At 40.1% G+C, this 16,927-nt stretch overlaps 1 protein-coding gene across 2 annotated transcripts in view; it reads left to right on the top strand.

The window, feature by feature from the left end:
- ZNF804B (zinc finger protein 804B) overlaps nucleotides 1-16,927 on the top strand; it is a 396,759-nt gene that overhangs the window by 342,972 nt on the left and 36,860 nt on the right. For both annotated transcript variants that reach the window (XM_075922410.1, XM_075922411.1), the window contains one exon: nucleotides 4,418-4,561. In XM_075922410.1, the coding sequence (XP_075778525.1) occupies nucleotides 4,418-4,561 (144 nt within the window). The remainder of the gene's footprint in view (nucleotides 1-4,417; nucleotides 4,562-16,927) is intronic.

Here is a 16,927-nt window from a genome sequence, read left to right as displayed (position 1 = left end):
CAGATTGATAGAAAAAACTGCCTTACCAAGTTTCACTGTATAAACTGACCTGCTCATTACCTTAGTCCACTGGAACAGACCACAGATATTTGTGATCCTAAACAATCTGTAGAATTGCCTAGGTCAGCATATTTTAATGGCCGTGCAAGTCTATTAAATATCTCTTACAAACTCTGCATTTAATAAATGATTTCTAATTGACTAGGTGTCACCAGCAACATTCTGGAAAACTCAGTTACACAGTATTTTTCATTGATTTTCCTCATATTAGAAAATGAAATGTCAGATACCATTAATTGCATTTTTACAATAAGGAGCAACAGTAAAAGAAACTGCTAAATGAAAGGGCTTCCAGTATAATGCACAATGGATGTATTCACTGTAAATGAATACAATATATCAACATTTATTACAGTAATATGCATCTGTGGGCTAAATTGATGTGAATGTAATTACTATCTTTACAAATGGAGCAGCTCTGCAAGTTTCTACCAAGAAAATCATTCGCTCGTATTTTACACATTCCCATAGCCTTCTACAGCACATTATCTGCCTTTCACCAATACAGTATATAATTAACTCTTTAGTTCTAGGAGTTCCTACCCATAATAATTGCATTGAGAGTGACTTCCAGTACTTGCTTTTAGCTGCAGACTGTCCATGTGTCAAGCATCACTCATTTACCTGGTCCCACATTTGTGTTTTTTATTGAGCCTACATCTCATCAAAATGTACTCTGTGACCCAGAATGCAGTTTATTAGGTTGTGACACCTCTTTCCAGTAAATCGGATGATCCTCAGACGTATAGTGTAAAGGTTTTTCTTACTATTTTCTTGAGCTACTTAGGAAAGATCTAAGAAGGAATATTGCTTTTTATTATCAGAGAAAATGTCAGATATGATTCTGAATGCCTTCCTTTACAATGGTTGTTTTATTGTACCCACATATGAGCATTTTCTTTGCAGACCAGTGGAAATGGTATTAGTGGTCTGGAAGTGTAAATTCATTTGACTATGCACAATTTACTGTTGTGATGAAGTTTTAACTCTTTTGGGAGAAAGAAAATCTGTGACCTTTATAAAGTACGTTATGTAACATTCAATTTCCTTGCATCTGATCGATAAGGAAGCAGGAAATTGTATCTTTTTCCATGGCAGACAAGCATAATTAAGCAATAAGGCAACGGAGGTAGTTGTGATTATCTTTGGATGCACCTGGAAGCTGCCTTGTTGCTTTTTTATAAACATCTTTATAGAAAGGGAATTGTGTATTAATATCTGCTGGGCCAGATAAAGTTGACAGTTTAGAACACTCATGAACAGCAGTATCAGTTGTGTTTCAGAGAGAATAATGTAGCCCCCTCTAACAATTATGCTGTTTTTTCTATGCATACCGTGATGAAGCTGTAAACATTTAATTGACAGTTCATAGCCAGAAAAAAAAAACCCAATTATACTCTGGCTGGTTGCCAGTGAGTCAGAAACTTGCATTTTTTTTACAAATTTACAATAAGAATATGTTGTCCTTAATAGTTGACTTCCATGGAAAACATCTCTCCATAATTAGTGCTATTGCATGCACATGCTAATTTATGCATTTTAATTATACCAACGGACCAGTGAATAATTAATGATAGAAAAACAGTAGGTCTGAAATATAAAGCTAAAAAGTGTCACTTAAATGTTTTTACTGGTCTTTGTAGATTTCACATAACTAATGAAACAGTTTAACTATACGAGTGCCGGATTATTTTTTTATAATAGTTTTATAGTATCCATATAGCATCTCAGGTGGGAATGCTAACCTTTCAGAGTGAGATTCTCCACTAAGCACCCCCACCTTCAAACTTACTGAGAGGCTAAGTCTTGCACAAAAACTCAGTGGCTACGTCTACATTAGCATCCCTTTCCGGAAAAGGGATGCTAATGAGACGAGTCGGAATTGCAAATCTGCGGGGGATTTAAATATCCCCCACGGTATTTGCATTTACATGGCTGCCGCTTTTTTCCGGCTTGTGGATAAGCCGGAGAAAAGCGCCAGTCTAGACGCGATTCTCCGGAAAATAAGCCCTTTTCCGGAGGATTTCTTATTCCTACTCATCGCTTTTTCAGTGTGCTTTTGCAGTGTGGACATTCTCTTGCACAAGAAGTTTTTGTGGAAGATCTCTTCTGCAAAAAGTTTCTTGCACAGGAAACCTGTAGTGTCGACATAGCCATAGTCATGGAGCATGCCACTTGACCCCTATCCTGCTGAAATATAAACACTCCAGTAGGAGAATAACAGAAAGCTAAATGGTGGCCTCCAAACTATTAGATGAGAATGACTCAGGGATCTATTCAGGCCAGATGAAGAGCAGACCAACTCAGGGAAGAAATTTCTCCAGGGGCTGTTGTAGAACACTTAGGGTACGTCTAGACTACAGGGTTTTGTCGACAGAAGTTTTGTCGACAGATACTGTCGACAAAACTTCTGTTGACATAGAGCATCTAGACTACATTCAGTTCTGTCAACAAAGCAAGCTGCTTTGTCGACAAAACCCTGGAGTCTAGACACAATCCTACATGCAATAACACCTTCTGTCGACAGAACACTGTCGATAAAAGGCATTATGCCTTGTAAAATGAGGTTTACCAGCGTCGACAAAACTGCTGAGTTCTGTCGACGTTATGTTGACAGAACTCAGCGGTAGTGTAGGCGCAGGTATAGTTTTGTCGACAAAAGTCCACTTTTGTCGACAAAAATCTGTAGTCTAGACATACCCTTTGTATCATCACACCTAACTTCTAGGCTCCCAGAAAATCCCTAGGCATCATAGACCTTTTGTGAATCTAACTCTCAGAAGCCAAGTCCATGTTACTATGAAAAAATGCACACACAGGTCTCAAAGCTTGCAAGTCTGACCTACATGCAGTAAAGCTTTGGCTCTTCTGTCATGTAGGTTTCAAAATTTACATTCCAGATGAGAGCACTTGTGACAGCCTTGTTATAAAAAGTGATGTGCCACATTCCAATCCACAAATGGGTAGATTAATTGTAGTAAGTGCTTAATTAACTGACTCACATGGCAATGTATTATGTGTGCATGAATAGCACCATATCATTCATTGTGAATATGGCAATGGATATTTTGACAATTTTTGTAAAAATTATTGTTTCCTGGTTGGAGGTGGGGCTTTTTAGAGCTCCAAAATAAAATAGTATAGAAAATGTAAAAATATATGTATATAAAATACTTTAAAAATGACCAAACCTGGGAGCTGCAGCTACTTTAGAAATCAGGGTGTTTCTTTTCATTCCTAAATATGGCTTTAGGAGACTAACCCTAGGCCTCTATTTCTGAGGACCAAGGCCCATCTCTCTAGATATAGGACATAGATGAAAAATAATGGATAACAATCTCTGCTTCCTAGAGCTTCCTCCCAGCACAGCAGGGGACCATCAGAGAACCAGTGATGGCTGGTTGATTCTCAGGGTAGATCTATGCTGTCTGGAAATCTGATCATTGAAGCCCTGCGCAGATACAAAATTTGCATCTGCATTTGTATCTGCAAAAAAAGAACTGTGGATATCTGCACTGACATCTGTGAATGCAGGTACCTGTAGATATAAAGCAGATATCCACAGATTTGTAGAATTCTACTAAATCATAAAGCAGAGCAGTCAAGGGGCTGTTCATTTAAAATAATAAGCTGGGGTTCCTATGGGACTGACTGACAGCTAAGTTTAGTCAGAGTGCAGTGTACTCAGGCCACATGGCAAGTTCATTCATGCTGAAGCTGAGCATAGGGAGAAGTGGTGCAGAATCTGCTCAAGATGACAATTCACCTATCCCAGGAGAACTCTCTACTGTTCATATCCAGCTGTTTTCTGGCCCTTCTGTGGTGTGAAGAGGGCAAAACACAAATGAGAATCTGACCCTATATGCAACTGCATAGTACAAGTTTGCTTCCATTAAGTTATGAAAGAACAGACACCTGAATAAGCAAATTAAAGATACTGGAACAAACAGGTTAATCATCCTGTGTGTAGCTACCCATTCATTTGTGAACTTTTAACTATTCATCTTAACAATAAGGAGATTAAGGACCCACTCATTGTTATGTTGCTTTTTTCATGTCCTATATTATTGATATAATATTTAAGTCAGGCTGAAAGAGGAAATGCAGACTTCAGAGAGTAAATGTTTCCTGAATCTGTCTGAGAAAAAAATATGTCCAGTAAAGTCTGATGTCACTAATTTTAGACCAAAATGTATTTTTACATCCATTAGAATTTCTGTGAATCGTCAGTTCAGTCTGTCAGGAACAGACCTAATATTTTAAATGCTCCATGTTGCATAACAAAATGTGGCTAATTAAGTATGGTCAGGAACCTGCAATACTTTTGGTGACAAAATGCTACCGTTTCCCTTTGTAGGGTTATGCTGAGAAGGGGAAGGCCACAGCAAAAGGTCTGGAGGATGTGAAGGCTAACTTCTACTGTGAATTATGTGACAAGCAGTATCACAAACACCAGGAATTTGACAACCACATCAATTCCTATGACCATGCCCACAAGCAGGTAAACGGGGAAAGTCGTGCATGTGATTGATAGCTCCTCATAAAGGAAGCATATGGCACAGAGTGACTGGATTCATTAGCTAGCATAGTTAGGAATATTGTTCTTATTAATTATTCAATATGTCTGAGACCCATTCACACTGATTTGGATCATTAAAAATGGTGGGAATCTTTCCATTAACTTCACTGAATTTTTCATCAGACTCATGGAAAACAAGTCTCCTATGTTAATTTTTTGATTCAGTATCTAATGGATGAGGTTCTACGATGAGAATAGATTAAGACTCAGCACCTGAAAGGACTCAAGGATTCCTGGCTTTGCTGGTTGATACTTTTAAAGAGGTGTAAATTAGCCCATATTAAAAACTAGCTAGACTGGAATGATCAGATGCAAATCAGAGCTAATTTTTAAATTGATATTTTCATTACAATCAGATGTGAAATATTTTTTAGTTTTGAGCATTTTCAGGGGCAAACCAATAGAACTGAAGGGCCACTGTCATCAGTGTGAGATAATGGGTCAGCGTGGGTAATGATCATGATATCTTGAAATGTGGGGTTACCAGCATAAAGGAGGAGAATGAAGAAGCACTTTCTCAAACATCCGGGCTATATTTACACTGCAGAGCTTTTCCAGGGTACTGGAGGTATCCCGGAAAAACTATGCCACATCCAAGAAACGTGTCCGCTTTTTCAGAACAGTTTCCAAAAAAGCGGACGTGTTCTTTCAACATCCCTGTATTCCTCATTGTATGAGGAAGAAGGGATGTTCCGAAAGAGCAGGGTTTTTCTGAAATTTGGCTCCTTGTAGATGGTCCAAATTTCAGAAAAGCCTCTTCTCCCAAAAAAAGTGGAAAAAGATACACAAATTGCAGTTTGCAATTTGCATATCTTTTTCTGACTTATCTTTGCAGTTTAGACATAGCCAAGACTCTCTCCTTTAGAACCAGATGGTCAGTAATCATGCTGTTCACTTCATTCCTTCTCCAGTCCTTTTCCAGTGCCTAAAAGTAAAAACCCTACTCCCCCATAAAATTAGCTGGAGACCCAGAGTTAAGTCTCTGAGGATTTTCAGCAAGGATTGCACAGGGGCAACCTCCTCACATTCAAGTTCCAAAAGGAATTAAAGAAATGAATTGAATTAAACAACTTTACAACATTTCATGCTAACGATATACATAAACTAATTTTTACAGCACAACATGGCTATTTTATAATCCACAGACATTATTATAGTTACACATGAACATAAAGAAAAAATTAAAATCCCAACAGGTCAATTCCCATAGAAACACAATGAGAAGAAGCTGAGAGCTCTAAAAAGCTTAGGTTTAGTTCGCCTAAGCCTCTGATAGGGTGCATCTACACTCCACTGATAGGTTGAAATAAGATGCCCAATTTGAGCTATGCAAATTGTGTATCTTATTTCAATATAATTTCAAAATAGCTTATTTCGATATTTGGAACTGTCTACACAGTGACAAATTTCTAAATAAGCACTATTCAAAAACATCCCATATCCCTCATAGAATCTATTTCAAAATAATGGGTGCATTAAAAGATGCAGAACAGCTATTTCAGGATACTTCTGGTATCACCAAATCTGTAGTCTGCTGTGTCTAAAACAACATCTTCCCTATACTTGCATGTAGGAGTTGTTAGCTGGAATCCATTCAGACTTTTCCTCTGAAATCACTGTTAGCCAATCAGCTAGCTAATTAAGCAATCTCTCTCTCTCTCTCTCTCTCTCTGTATATATATATATATTTCTTATGTTACAAGAAAACACAAAGCTAAGGATAGCAAAATATTAACTTCTCTTTCCCCATTACAACACGTAAGGAAAAGTCAGTAAATCATACTAGTTCAGGCAACTTAATTAAAACAGTTTAGCTAAAATCAAAACAATATTCAAAGTATACAATTAAAATAGATGAAATTATTTTTCCTTCCAGTTTCCCCTTGTTGTAATTAACGCTGCCCATGCTTCCCTCCTAAGGCATTAACAATATAATTAACCTGCTGCAAAATGCTTTGGAGTTAGGGAAAACAACCTGCTTTCTGCTCCTGGCTCAGTTTCTCCAGCTCATCCAAGACACATGGCCTCCTACACTTTTGCCCTGCTTGCTTTCCCTCATAGGCTGTGTCTAGACTATACCTCTCCGTCGACAAAGAGATGTAGATTAGGCACGTTGAAATTGCTAATGAAGCAGGGATTTAAATATCCCGCGCTTCATTAGCATAAACATGGCTGCCGCTTTTTTTTTTTAATGGAGCTTTTTTAAAAAAAATAACACAGCAGTCTAGACACGGATCTGTTGAAAAATAAACCCTTTTTCAAAAGATCCTGTATTCCTCAAAAAATGAGGCATACAGGATCTGTTGAAAAAGGGTTTATTTTTGACAGATCTGCATCTAAATTGCCATTTTTTCTGAAAAAGCTCCATTTAAAAAAAAAAGCAGCTTCATTAGCAATTTCGACGTGCCTAATCTACATCTCTCTGTTAACAAAGAGGTGTAGTCTAGATGTATACATGGTGTTTGACCCCAGCAACCGACTGGAGCAGCAGCAGATTTAGGGCAGGGCGAGCGGGGCAGCTGCCCCGGGCCCCGTGCTTCCCAAGGCCCCGCGCATTTGCTGTGGCTCCACGGCACATGTGCCATGTCAAAGGGGAGGCCCCACGAAATTTCACTGCCTGGGGCCTCGCGGCGATGCGCTGGGCACTGCGGCACTCTCATCCGCCCCTGGACTGGAGAAGTCCTAAAAACACCCACACCCAATTCTGGAAGCTTCTGGATGTGGAGTGCTAAATCTGCCTAGCAACAATGCAACTCACAAGCCCGTTATTTTTAAATAATGTCAAAATAACAGACTTGCTGCGTGGACACTCTCACCTTGTTATTTCAAAATAACTCTGTAGTGTAGACATGCCCTGGTTAAAGTGATATCTCCCATTAGACACATCGGTTACACTGCACCAACAGGATGGGTTACACTGTACCACTGACTGTACCAACAACAAAGTAATTTTGTTTTTTAAAGAACATATGTTTCCAAAGTGCCACAAACTATTTGCTACTTGTATCATTTGTGGACAATACCAATCTGGGAGGGGTTGCAAGTGCTTTGTAGGATAGGATTAAAATTCATAATAATCTGGGCCCACTGGAGAAATGGACTGAAGTAAACAGGTTTAAATTCAATAAGGACAAATGCAAAGTACTCCACTTAGGAAGGAACAATCAGTTGCATACTTACAAAATGGGAAATCTTGTTGTTTGTCTTAAAAGGAGTTCTTCAGAAAGGGATCTGGAGGTTATAGTGGACCTCAAGCTAAATAAAAATGTAATGCTCTTTCAAAAAAAAGTGAATATAATTCTGGGCTATATCAGCAGAAGTGTTGTAACAGGACACACAAACGAATTCTTCTCTATTCTGTGTTGATAATGCATCAGCTAAAATATCATTTCATTTCTGGGAGCCCATATCAGGAAGATGTTGAGAAACTGCAGAAATTGGAGCAACAAAAAAAATAAAGTTCTAGAAAACAAGATCTAGGAGCAATGATTAAAAACAAGGGGCTGTGTCTACATTGGGCCACTCATTCCGGAAAATCAGCTGCTTTTTCTGGAATAAGCTGCGAGCTGTCTACACTGGCCCTTGAATTTCCGGAAAAGCAATGACACTCTACTGTACAAAATCAGCCGCTATTCCGGAAAAACTATTCTGCTCCCGCTCGGGCATAAGTCCTTATTCCAGACCACTGAAAATGGCGATCGGGGCTCTTTTCCGGAAAAGCACGTCTACATTGGCCACAGACGCTGTTCCGGAAAAAGGGCTTTTCCGGAAAAGCAGCCTGCCAATGTAGACGCTCCTTTTCCGGAAAAACTGAAAATGGAATAGTATTCCATTTTAAGCAGTTCCGGAAATTCATGCCAGTGTAGACACAGCCGGGGTGTTTTTTTGTTGGTTTTGTTTTTGTTTGTTTTCTTGTTTGTTTGTCTTTAAGACTGGAGAAGAAAATACTGAGGAGATGACATGATAATAGTTTTTTTTAATACATATAATGTTGTTACAAGGAGAAAGGAGAAAAGTTGGTCTCCTTATCCTCTGAAGATAGGAAAAGATGTCTTGGACTTAAATTGCAGCAAGGGGAGGTTTAAGTTAGACGTTACAGAAAACTTCCTGTTAGGTGGTTAAGCACTGGAACAAATTGCCTAGAGAGGTTGTAGAACCTGAGTCATTAGACAGTGTTAAGAACAGGTTAGACAAACACTTGCCTGGAATGATATATTTATTATATGGGACTGCCCTGCGTGCAAGGGACTGGACTAGATGATCTATTCAAGTGCTGTCCAGTCCTACATTTCTATGATTTCTTAGGGTGGAGATCTTACAGCTTTGCATGCAGAACATAATGAATGGTATTAAACGGAATTGAACCATATGGCTTGTCATTTCAGGAAAGAAATAATAGTTTCTAATTGCTTATTATCATTTGTTTTGTAACAAGTTAATCACTTGTATATATGCTAGCTACATCCATGGCTGGTGCCTGCTGTCCTGCTTAGATGTTCCTTCTATGTCTTCCTTTGCTATAGATTTCAACAGGATGTTAATTTTAAATGGCGGTAAACAGGGAAAAGTGCTATTATTTCATATCAAGATTTTATTCCCCCAAAATCATGCCAAGATCTGCAAGCATTCAACACTTTTGATGGAACGGAAATGGTTTTATTTCTGCAAGGAAAGGTTTTGTTGAAATGTGCTAATCAAATACAGAAAGGGTTGTGGTGATAAAGATAATTAAGGGATGAGTAGTCATCCGTATCCAATAGAGATGAAAGATACAAAATGTTTAATGAAGACTAAACCTCAAGAGAATTTTAGGTCCCCACTTTTTAACTATCAGGCAGACACATTACTGATGGTGATAGAGATGTAGCTGTGTTAGTCTGGGGTAGCTGAAGCAAAATGCAGGACAATGTAGCACTTTAAAGACTAACAAGATGGTTTATTAGATGATGAGCTTTCGTGGGCCAGACCCACTTCCTCAGATCAAAAAACTGATCTGAGGAAGTGGGTCTGGCCCACGAAAGCTCATCATCTAATAAACCATCTTGTTATTCTATAAAGTGCTACATTGTCCTGCATTTTGCTTCACATTACTGATGATGGGACTTATTTGGGAGCTGCTGAATACTCAGCAAATTAACCCATTAATTTATTGTGCATGTTCAGTACATTTGGGGTCAGAGTCCAGGTTATAGTGTAGTTGCTAAGGACATGTCTATACTTGAAATGTAAGTCGAACTATGTTAGTAATTACTCCGATAGTTTATGTCCACACTACCCTCTTTCTGTCGGTGGTGCACATGCTGACAGAAGCGTTTCCAGCAGAGGTGAAAGTAAGCCATTACCAACACATTATACCACAAGAACATGGGTGGCAAAGTCTAGTATGCCCTACCAGCTCTTTATAACCAATACAGCATATCGAAAATAGTCGATACCTACCACTCCCAACTCCCCACAGAGTTGCCTCTCCCCTGGCCCCCTCAGTTCAGCAGCAGCCCTGCACGAGCAGAAGGCTGGTGGTGGATAGAGTTGAGAGTGATATGGGAGGCAGAGGAGCTGCTAGTGTTTTGCTCCTTTCCCCACTTCCTGCCCATCCCAGTGGGAAAAGAGCAGAACCCCGAGCCACACCCACTCCTAGCCCTCTCCTCAACCACAGTTACTGCTGTACATGTGGAGCTCGCGGAGTGTCAGCTCCGTGGAGGGGTAGAGGACAGGGTTGGAGTTTTTGCTCCTTTCCCCACTGGCAGGGCCAGAGCAGAGAAAGCTGTAGAATTGCTGGCAACTTCTCTGCCTGTTGTACTGCCCCTAGTGCCCCTCCCCCTAGGTAACGGGAGGAGAGGAGAAGAAAATAGGGACCCTGGGCTGAGGGGTGAGGGTCATGAGGGGAAGTCATGAGTCATGTGGGAGTCATGAGGGGAAGTCACTTGTCCCCCACTTAGTTGGTGTTCCCCCCCATACTGGGGAAAATTAATTTTACTTTTACCCCTATTTCCACTGACTTGAGGGGCAATATGGGGAGCTGAGAATATGGGCTCTCAGATCGACAGGCAGCTCATGGCAGGGACGTGAAAGGATTAGTATAGCTACCAAACTCCCTATGGGAGCCTCCAGACAGCTGCCGGGCTGCCTGCCCAGCTCCTGCCTCTCAGGGCTGCACCTTGCTCCAGCACTCCCACCTCCCCTTACAGAGCTCAGGCCTCCACTACGCACTGGGAGCACAGGAGCCACTGAGACCCCAGGTGCAGAGCTCCTCACCACGCACTCAGCTGCAGCAGGGAGCTGAGAGTTGGAGGCGGGGAGGCATCTGGTTTCCCAGCAGCCTGACTCAGGAAGCCTCTGTGCAGCACCAGGCTTCCCACAGGGAATGAGGAACCAGGCACCTCCGAGCAGAGGACTGGCTGGCAGCAGAGAGTGAGGAGGTTGGCAGTCACAAGCCTCACTCTGAGCAGTGAGCCTGGGCGCAGCCATGCTCTAGTTGGAGACTCCCACCTACCCCAGTGATACTGATCCATGAAATCGACAGGAATGCCATCCAACAGCAAAGTGAGTAACTCAGTGCCTGCACGGATGTTGTGTTGTCCTCACTGCACTGACGTAAGCCCTATGCCGATGGAGGTGGAGGTGGAGTTATTACATCTGTGTAGCAGGGCACTTATGCCAGAAGGAGCAAGGGTGTAGCATGCACACTGAGGTCATTGGGTTGAAGTGAGCTGCCTTATGTCAACCTAATTCTGCAGTGTACACTAAGCCTGAGATTCATTACCTGAAAAATCTGCAGGTTTTATTGTCCTTCACAGAGAGAGAAATGCTAGTTTTTCAATATTGCAAACAGTAGTAAGAGCAAAATTCTACACTGACTTTCACTCCAGACAATTTTATGGTATTCAAAGGATTTACACTGGGTGTAAGTCAGCCCAGAATTTTGCTCTAAACATCTTACAGCACCATGTCTATTAGTGAGCCAAAGTCTGTCCTAAGGTATACCTGTGCAATCCTAAGGTCAATGTTATTAAAATCAGCCAGACAGTTACATAGGTGTAACTGAGATCCCAATATGGCCCATTGTCCTCTGAACATGCTAGATTTATCTCAGTTTGATAGAAAACATTAGAACCTAAGACTGGCCACACTGGGCCAGGGACCAGTTGTCACTGTTCCCTGTACAATGTGCATTTGTGCAGTGACTTAGGAGAGATTCAAATGCTACCCAGCTGATTAGCAGAGTGCCCATAGCGAGGTTTTTTTGTTTCTATATTTGCACACGCCTCAATGCACATACAAACTATTCCACATAGGGATGGAAAAAATCTACACATGGATGGAAAAGAGTAGAGGGATCATTTCCAGTGGACCATCTAGCCCAATATCCTGTCTTCTGGCAGTGGCCAATATCAGGTGTTTCAGAGGGAATGAACAAAGCAGGTAATCATCAAGAGAACAAACCTTGTTGCCCATTCCCAGCTTCTGGCAAATGGAAGTGAGGGGTATAATAACAGTCAGTCACATCACCACTCAATTAGTCACACAAATATTAGTAATAATTTACAATACAAATATTTTCAAATCCCAAACGTGAGGCGCTATATTAATGTCCCTATTTGCTACATAAAAGCATTTGTTTCCCCCTCCAGCATTTTCCCACTTGTCAGGATTGTATCTGAATTCAAACTGATCCAGTCCTCACTTATGGCAGCAGCCTCCTCTCAGCCCCCTCCACCACACTCTCCTCATGATTTATGCAAAATAAAACTGCCATTCTGATGCATCGACCAGTTTTTTCTTGGCTGCTTTCCATCATAAAAGATAATGTTTCAGCAATAAAACTCTTTTTAATTTTGGAGCAAATGTAGTGCTCTGGAAGCTGCCAGACTGACAGTCCTCAAGACTAACAGCCTTAGCACATCGAGCAGGACAGCAGGACGACATGTGTAGTACACCAAGGGGCAGTGCACGTTTCCTGCACCCTTCCCTTTCTGATGTAGCTCAGAAGCACTAGCATCTCAGCTAGCTCAGAAGTAGCTACATGCTTTGGGGAAATAATAATTTTGTTCTTCAGGCTCATTCACTTCCTCACCAATATGCCAAGAGGCCAGTAAGTTAGTTTGCAGAAGAATTGGGACAGTGAACCCCTCTGCTCCAACTTCCATAATAAACTTTCATGAAATGTTTCTGATATGCCCAATGAATTTCCTTCCCATAGGGCAGGTCCTCTGTTTCTCTATTAGAAATATGGCGATTCCCCATTGTTTCTCATGCCATCACCTGCAAAGATTTTTAACAAAGCCAACAGTCTTCTAATTGGGGCCTCTTTAGAGCTCATTGGAAATGCTCAACAGTTGACCAAAGAGATAAGTTATAAACAAAAAAGTTGTTCTCTGCTGCTCCCCTACCTCTCATCCATAGGTTGTTGCTCATTCAACAAAATTCCTTGCCCTTATATTATGAAGATCATCATTCACATGAACGGGAAAGCAACAAATAGAATTAAGTTCTCAAGAAGCCAGAAACTTGAAGCTGCATAGAGTTAGACTTAGAGGAGTAACCATGATACTCTGTATCTGCAGAAACAATGACGAGTCCTGAGGCACCTTAAAGACTGACTAAGATTTATTTGGGCATAAGCTTTTGTGGGTAAAAACCACCCCATCAGCTGCAAATAAATCTGTTACTTTTTAAGGCTCCACAGGACTCATTGTTTTTTCACAGCTTTAGTGTCATCCTTGCCTGTCATGCCCTTTTTTCCAAATCTTCCCAGTTCATGATGAGGTGTTTGATGCCATTACAGGGCTGGATTATCCAATAGGCAGACTAAGCACGTGCTTAGGGCACCAGCAAAGCAGGGGCACAAAAAAAATGAGATTTTACAGTATAGTATTGTTTTTATTTTGAATTACATATCGGGGGGTACTGCAGGTGACACTACAATCTTTTCAGTGTTTAGGGCCTCTAAAGGTCTTAATCTGGCCCTGGCATTCAGAACTGTTCATTTCCATGTCATTTCCAGTCTTCCTCTCTTTCATCTTGCATTTTCTGGCTTTCATTCCATTATCTTTCCATTCTCAGCACATATGCCCCTGATGTCTTCTTCTAAAGATTCTTAGTCTGTGTCTACACAGTAGGCAGTTATTTTGAACTAATGTAGAAATACTGTCAAGCTGGAAGACTTCTTACTCTGACTCCTGTAACCCTCATTGTAGGAGGAGTAAGGGAAGATGGGGGAAGAATGCTCTGTTTTGAAATCAGTGCTGTGTAGACACTCCCAATTTTGAAATAAACTATTTTGAAATAAGCTATGCAATTGACGTAGCACAATTTGTGTAGCTTATTTCAAGTTAAGCCCTGCTGTGTAGACACACCCAAAGATAGAAGAAAGAATATCACAGCAATGGTGGCAAAAGACTGTTTTGACTAGTTATACAATATGGAGGTTATGCAATATGGGGGTTGTATGCTGTGTCAGTCTTGAGGGATAACTGTTTCGCCCCCTGTGCTATGGAATCTGTAAATCTTGGACAATAGAAATGCTTGGATAGTGACTCATTTTGCAAAAATACAGTCCCTTCCTACCAAGCATCCGAGGTGAGTGATCCCTGCTGCAAGGAGTTCTCATTATTCTTTGCTGCAACGAGTTCTCATTATTCTTTGCTGAGAAGATTGACTGGATTAGAAGCAATTCCATTAAACCTATAGAAAGTATACCAGTACTGCAGGGAACAATTACCCTTGGTTTGGTTCAAAGGAGGGTTTAGTATGGAAGGCATTACAAATACTTTGAAAATATAGAATGAACATTTATATAAAATCATTATACGTAATAATACTTCCTTAATTTCCTTTCAGAGATCTGCTTAGTTACATATATGTCTCAATAGAAAAGAGATCAAATTTGGTTAGAGATATCCCTTTTGTTGGTGGCATTAAATGAAATCTTTCAGGGCTGCTAGATCATTCACAGTATTCATCCATTCACTTATTGTAGTACTGTAGTAGTTGGAGAGTTCCAGTTTTGTGTCTACACTGCTTGGCAAACAGCAAGGCCTCCTTAGAAGCCAGAAAGAGAAAGTTGTAAAATATAAATCAGATGCATATACACTATAATAAAAATAATTAATAATAAGCCGCTAAGAAAAACAAGGTTGTATTGCCATCTTGGGGCCTGTGGTGACATCACAGGTATTTATTTGCAGGTTTTGAAATACCAAAGCTTGTAATGATCCCCCTAATGAAAATACAGTCAGTTCTTAATTATGTTTGAAATCTACCGTACTTTTGTGTTATTTGGGCAGGATCTTTCAGTCTGCATGTGTGCACCTATTTATATCTAAAGATACAGATGCATGCTAAGACTTGTGTGCCTTCTATGCTAAATCTATCATCTAGTCTATCTGTGTGCATTTTGGCTTCCAGTTCCTATTAATGTCCATGGAGCTTCTTGTTGAAAACTCTAATACTAGAAGTTGTGCAGCTGCTAGATTATTTTAAAGATTAACAGATTATTTAAATTTTAGACAATGTTTGTAACTAGAAAAGGCAAATGTAATTACTTGCAAAATCCAGGTAGAGGTCAAGTAATGTTTCAGGAGCAGGTAAAGTTCTGTGTCCTGCAATGTGCTCAGACTGGATGATCATGATAGTCCATTCTGACCTTAAAGTCTATGAATCTATGGCTTCATCTTGCTCAATTTGCATTGGAGACAGAGGCACACAAGCAAAAAACATGCGTTTGTCTAGGGCAAGCTCAACATATTTCAAGAATGGATTTACAGCTCATATATAACTCCTCAAACACAGCCCACAGATGAACCACATGATGAAGATATTGCCTGTTTTGATATGATAGTTTACAAATTATTGTTTGGATAAATAATCTGTTATAATCAGTAGAGTATCAATCACCGGGGCTCTCTGGAGACATTGAATTTTGGTTTCTTTATCTGTGCGAAAACTACCCAGGACTGAGAAAACTTTTTGCACTCATGTAGCACACTATGTGAGTTGACTGAAATCAATAGAGGCCCACTAAGTATTCTCCCACATTCTTCATATCCCATTTATGAGGCTAAGACTGAACAATTATTCTACTAATGCTTTCTAATTACAGAAATTATATAGAAAATAAAGTGGTAAGGTCAAATGCTGGGGTAGAAAAGATACGGTGAAACAGCTGTGTTATAAGTAGGTGTGTTTGGCGGTGTAGGCAATATATAAGTAGACATACACAAATTTTACATATGCAGTACATTCAAACCACATATTTAAGTATAATGTGGCAGTCACTAGATTTTTATGTTCAAATACAGTTTATGTATGTACAATGATAACAAGAGCAATGGTGATTATGCACAATAATTCCCCAGTCTTGAACATTAAACATTTTACGAACGTGCTTAACTTTAAGGCTATGTCTAGACTGCATCCCTCTGCCAGCAGAGGGATGCAGATTAGGCAGGTCGACATTGCAGATGAGGCAGGGATTTAAATATCCAGAGCCTAATTTGCATAAAAATGGCCACCACGTTTTGCTGACTCAGCACTTTGTCAGCAAAAAGAGGCATTCTAGAGGGGGATCTGTCAAGAAAGAAAGCCTTTTTCGACAGATCCTGTAAACCTCTTTGCAGACAGAGGGATGAAGTCTAGACATTCCCTAAGTGTATAGGCAGTCCCACTTACTTTAAAGTTAGCACATTCATTGCTTTAGTGGGATTAGGGCTTTGGAGGACTTCATTTACTTATTTATTACTTCAGTTTACATAAATTAACAGTTGCCACTTACCTTGACAAGCTACACCCTTCTAAGACATACATCAAAGTTCATTTGAGTGAAACAGCAGCTTATGTTTAGCTTTTTGACACCTTTTGTTGTTTCCAATAATTTTTAAATTAACTGCTAGAGGATTCTTTGGGATTATGCTCTGGATATCTGGTCTTGCTGTAAAATGCTACTTCATCAACATGTGTTTATTGCTTTAAATGCTATTGTGTTGTGTCTTTGACGGTTCTTTTTTTAATGCATAGTCTTAATTAATTCTATTTGCTTATAATATATATTGCAATTCAGTATTTCTGCTCCTTGTTTTAAGCATGTATTTTTCTTCCCATAGAAATGACATACTCTTTGGCTGTGTCTAGACTGGCCAGTTTTTCCGGAAAATCAGCCGCTTTTCCGGAAAAACTTGCCAGCTGTCTACACTGGCCGCTTGAATTTCCGCAAAAGCACTGACTTCCTACTGTCTGAAATCAGTGCTTCTTGCGGAAATACTATTCTGCTCCCATTCAGGCAAAAGTCCC

Source organism: Pelodiscus sinensis, chromosome 2 (genome assembly GCF_049634645.1).
Source record: "Pelodiscus sinensis isolate JC-2024 chromosome 2, ASM4963464v1, whole genome shotgun sequence".
NCBI classification, from domain to species: domain Eukaryota; kingdom Metazoa; phylum Chordata; order Testudines; family Trionychidae; genus Pelodiscus; species Pelodiscus sinensis.
This window is presented reverse-complemented; position numbering and strand designations above follow the sequence as displayed.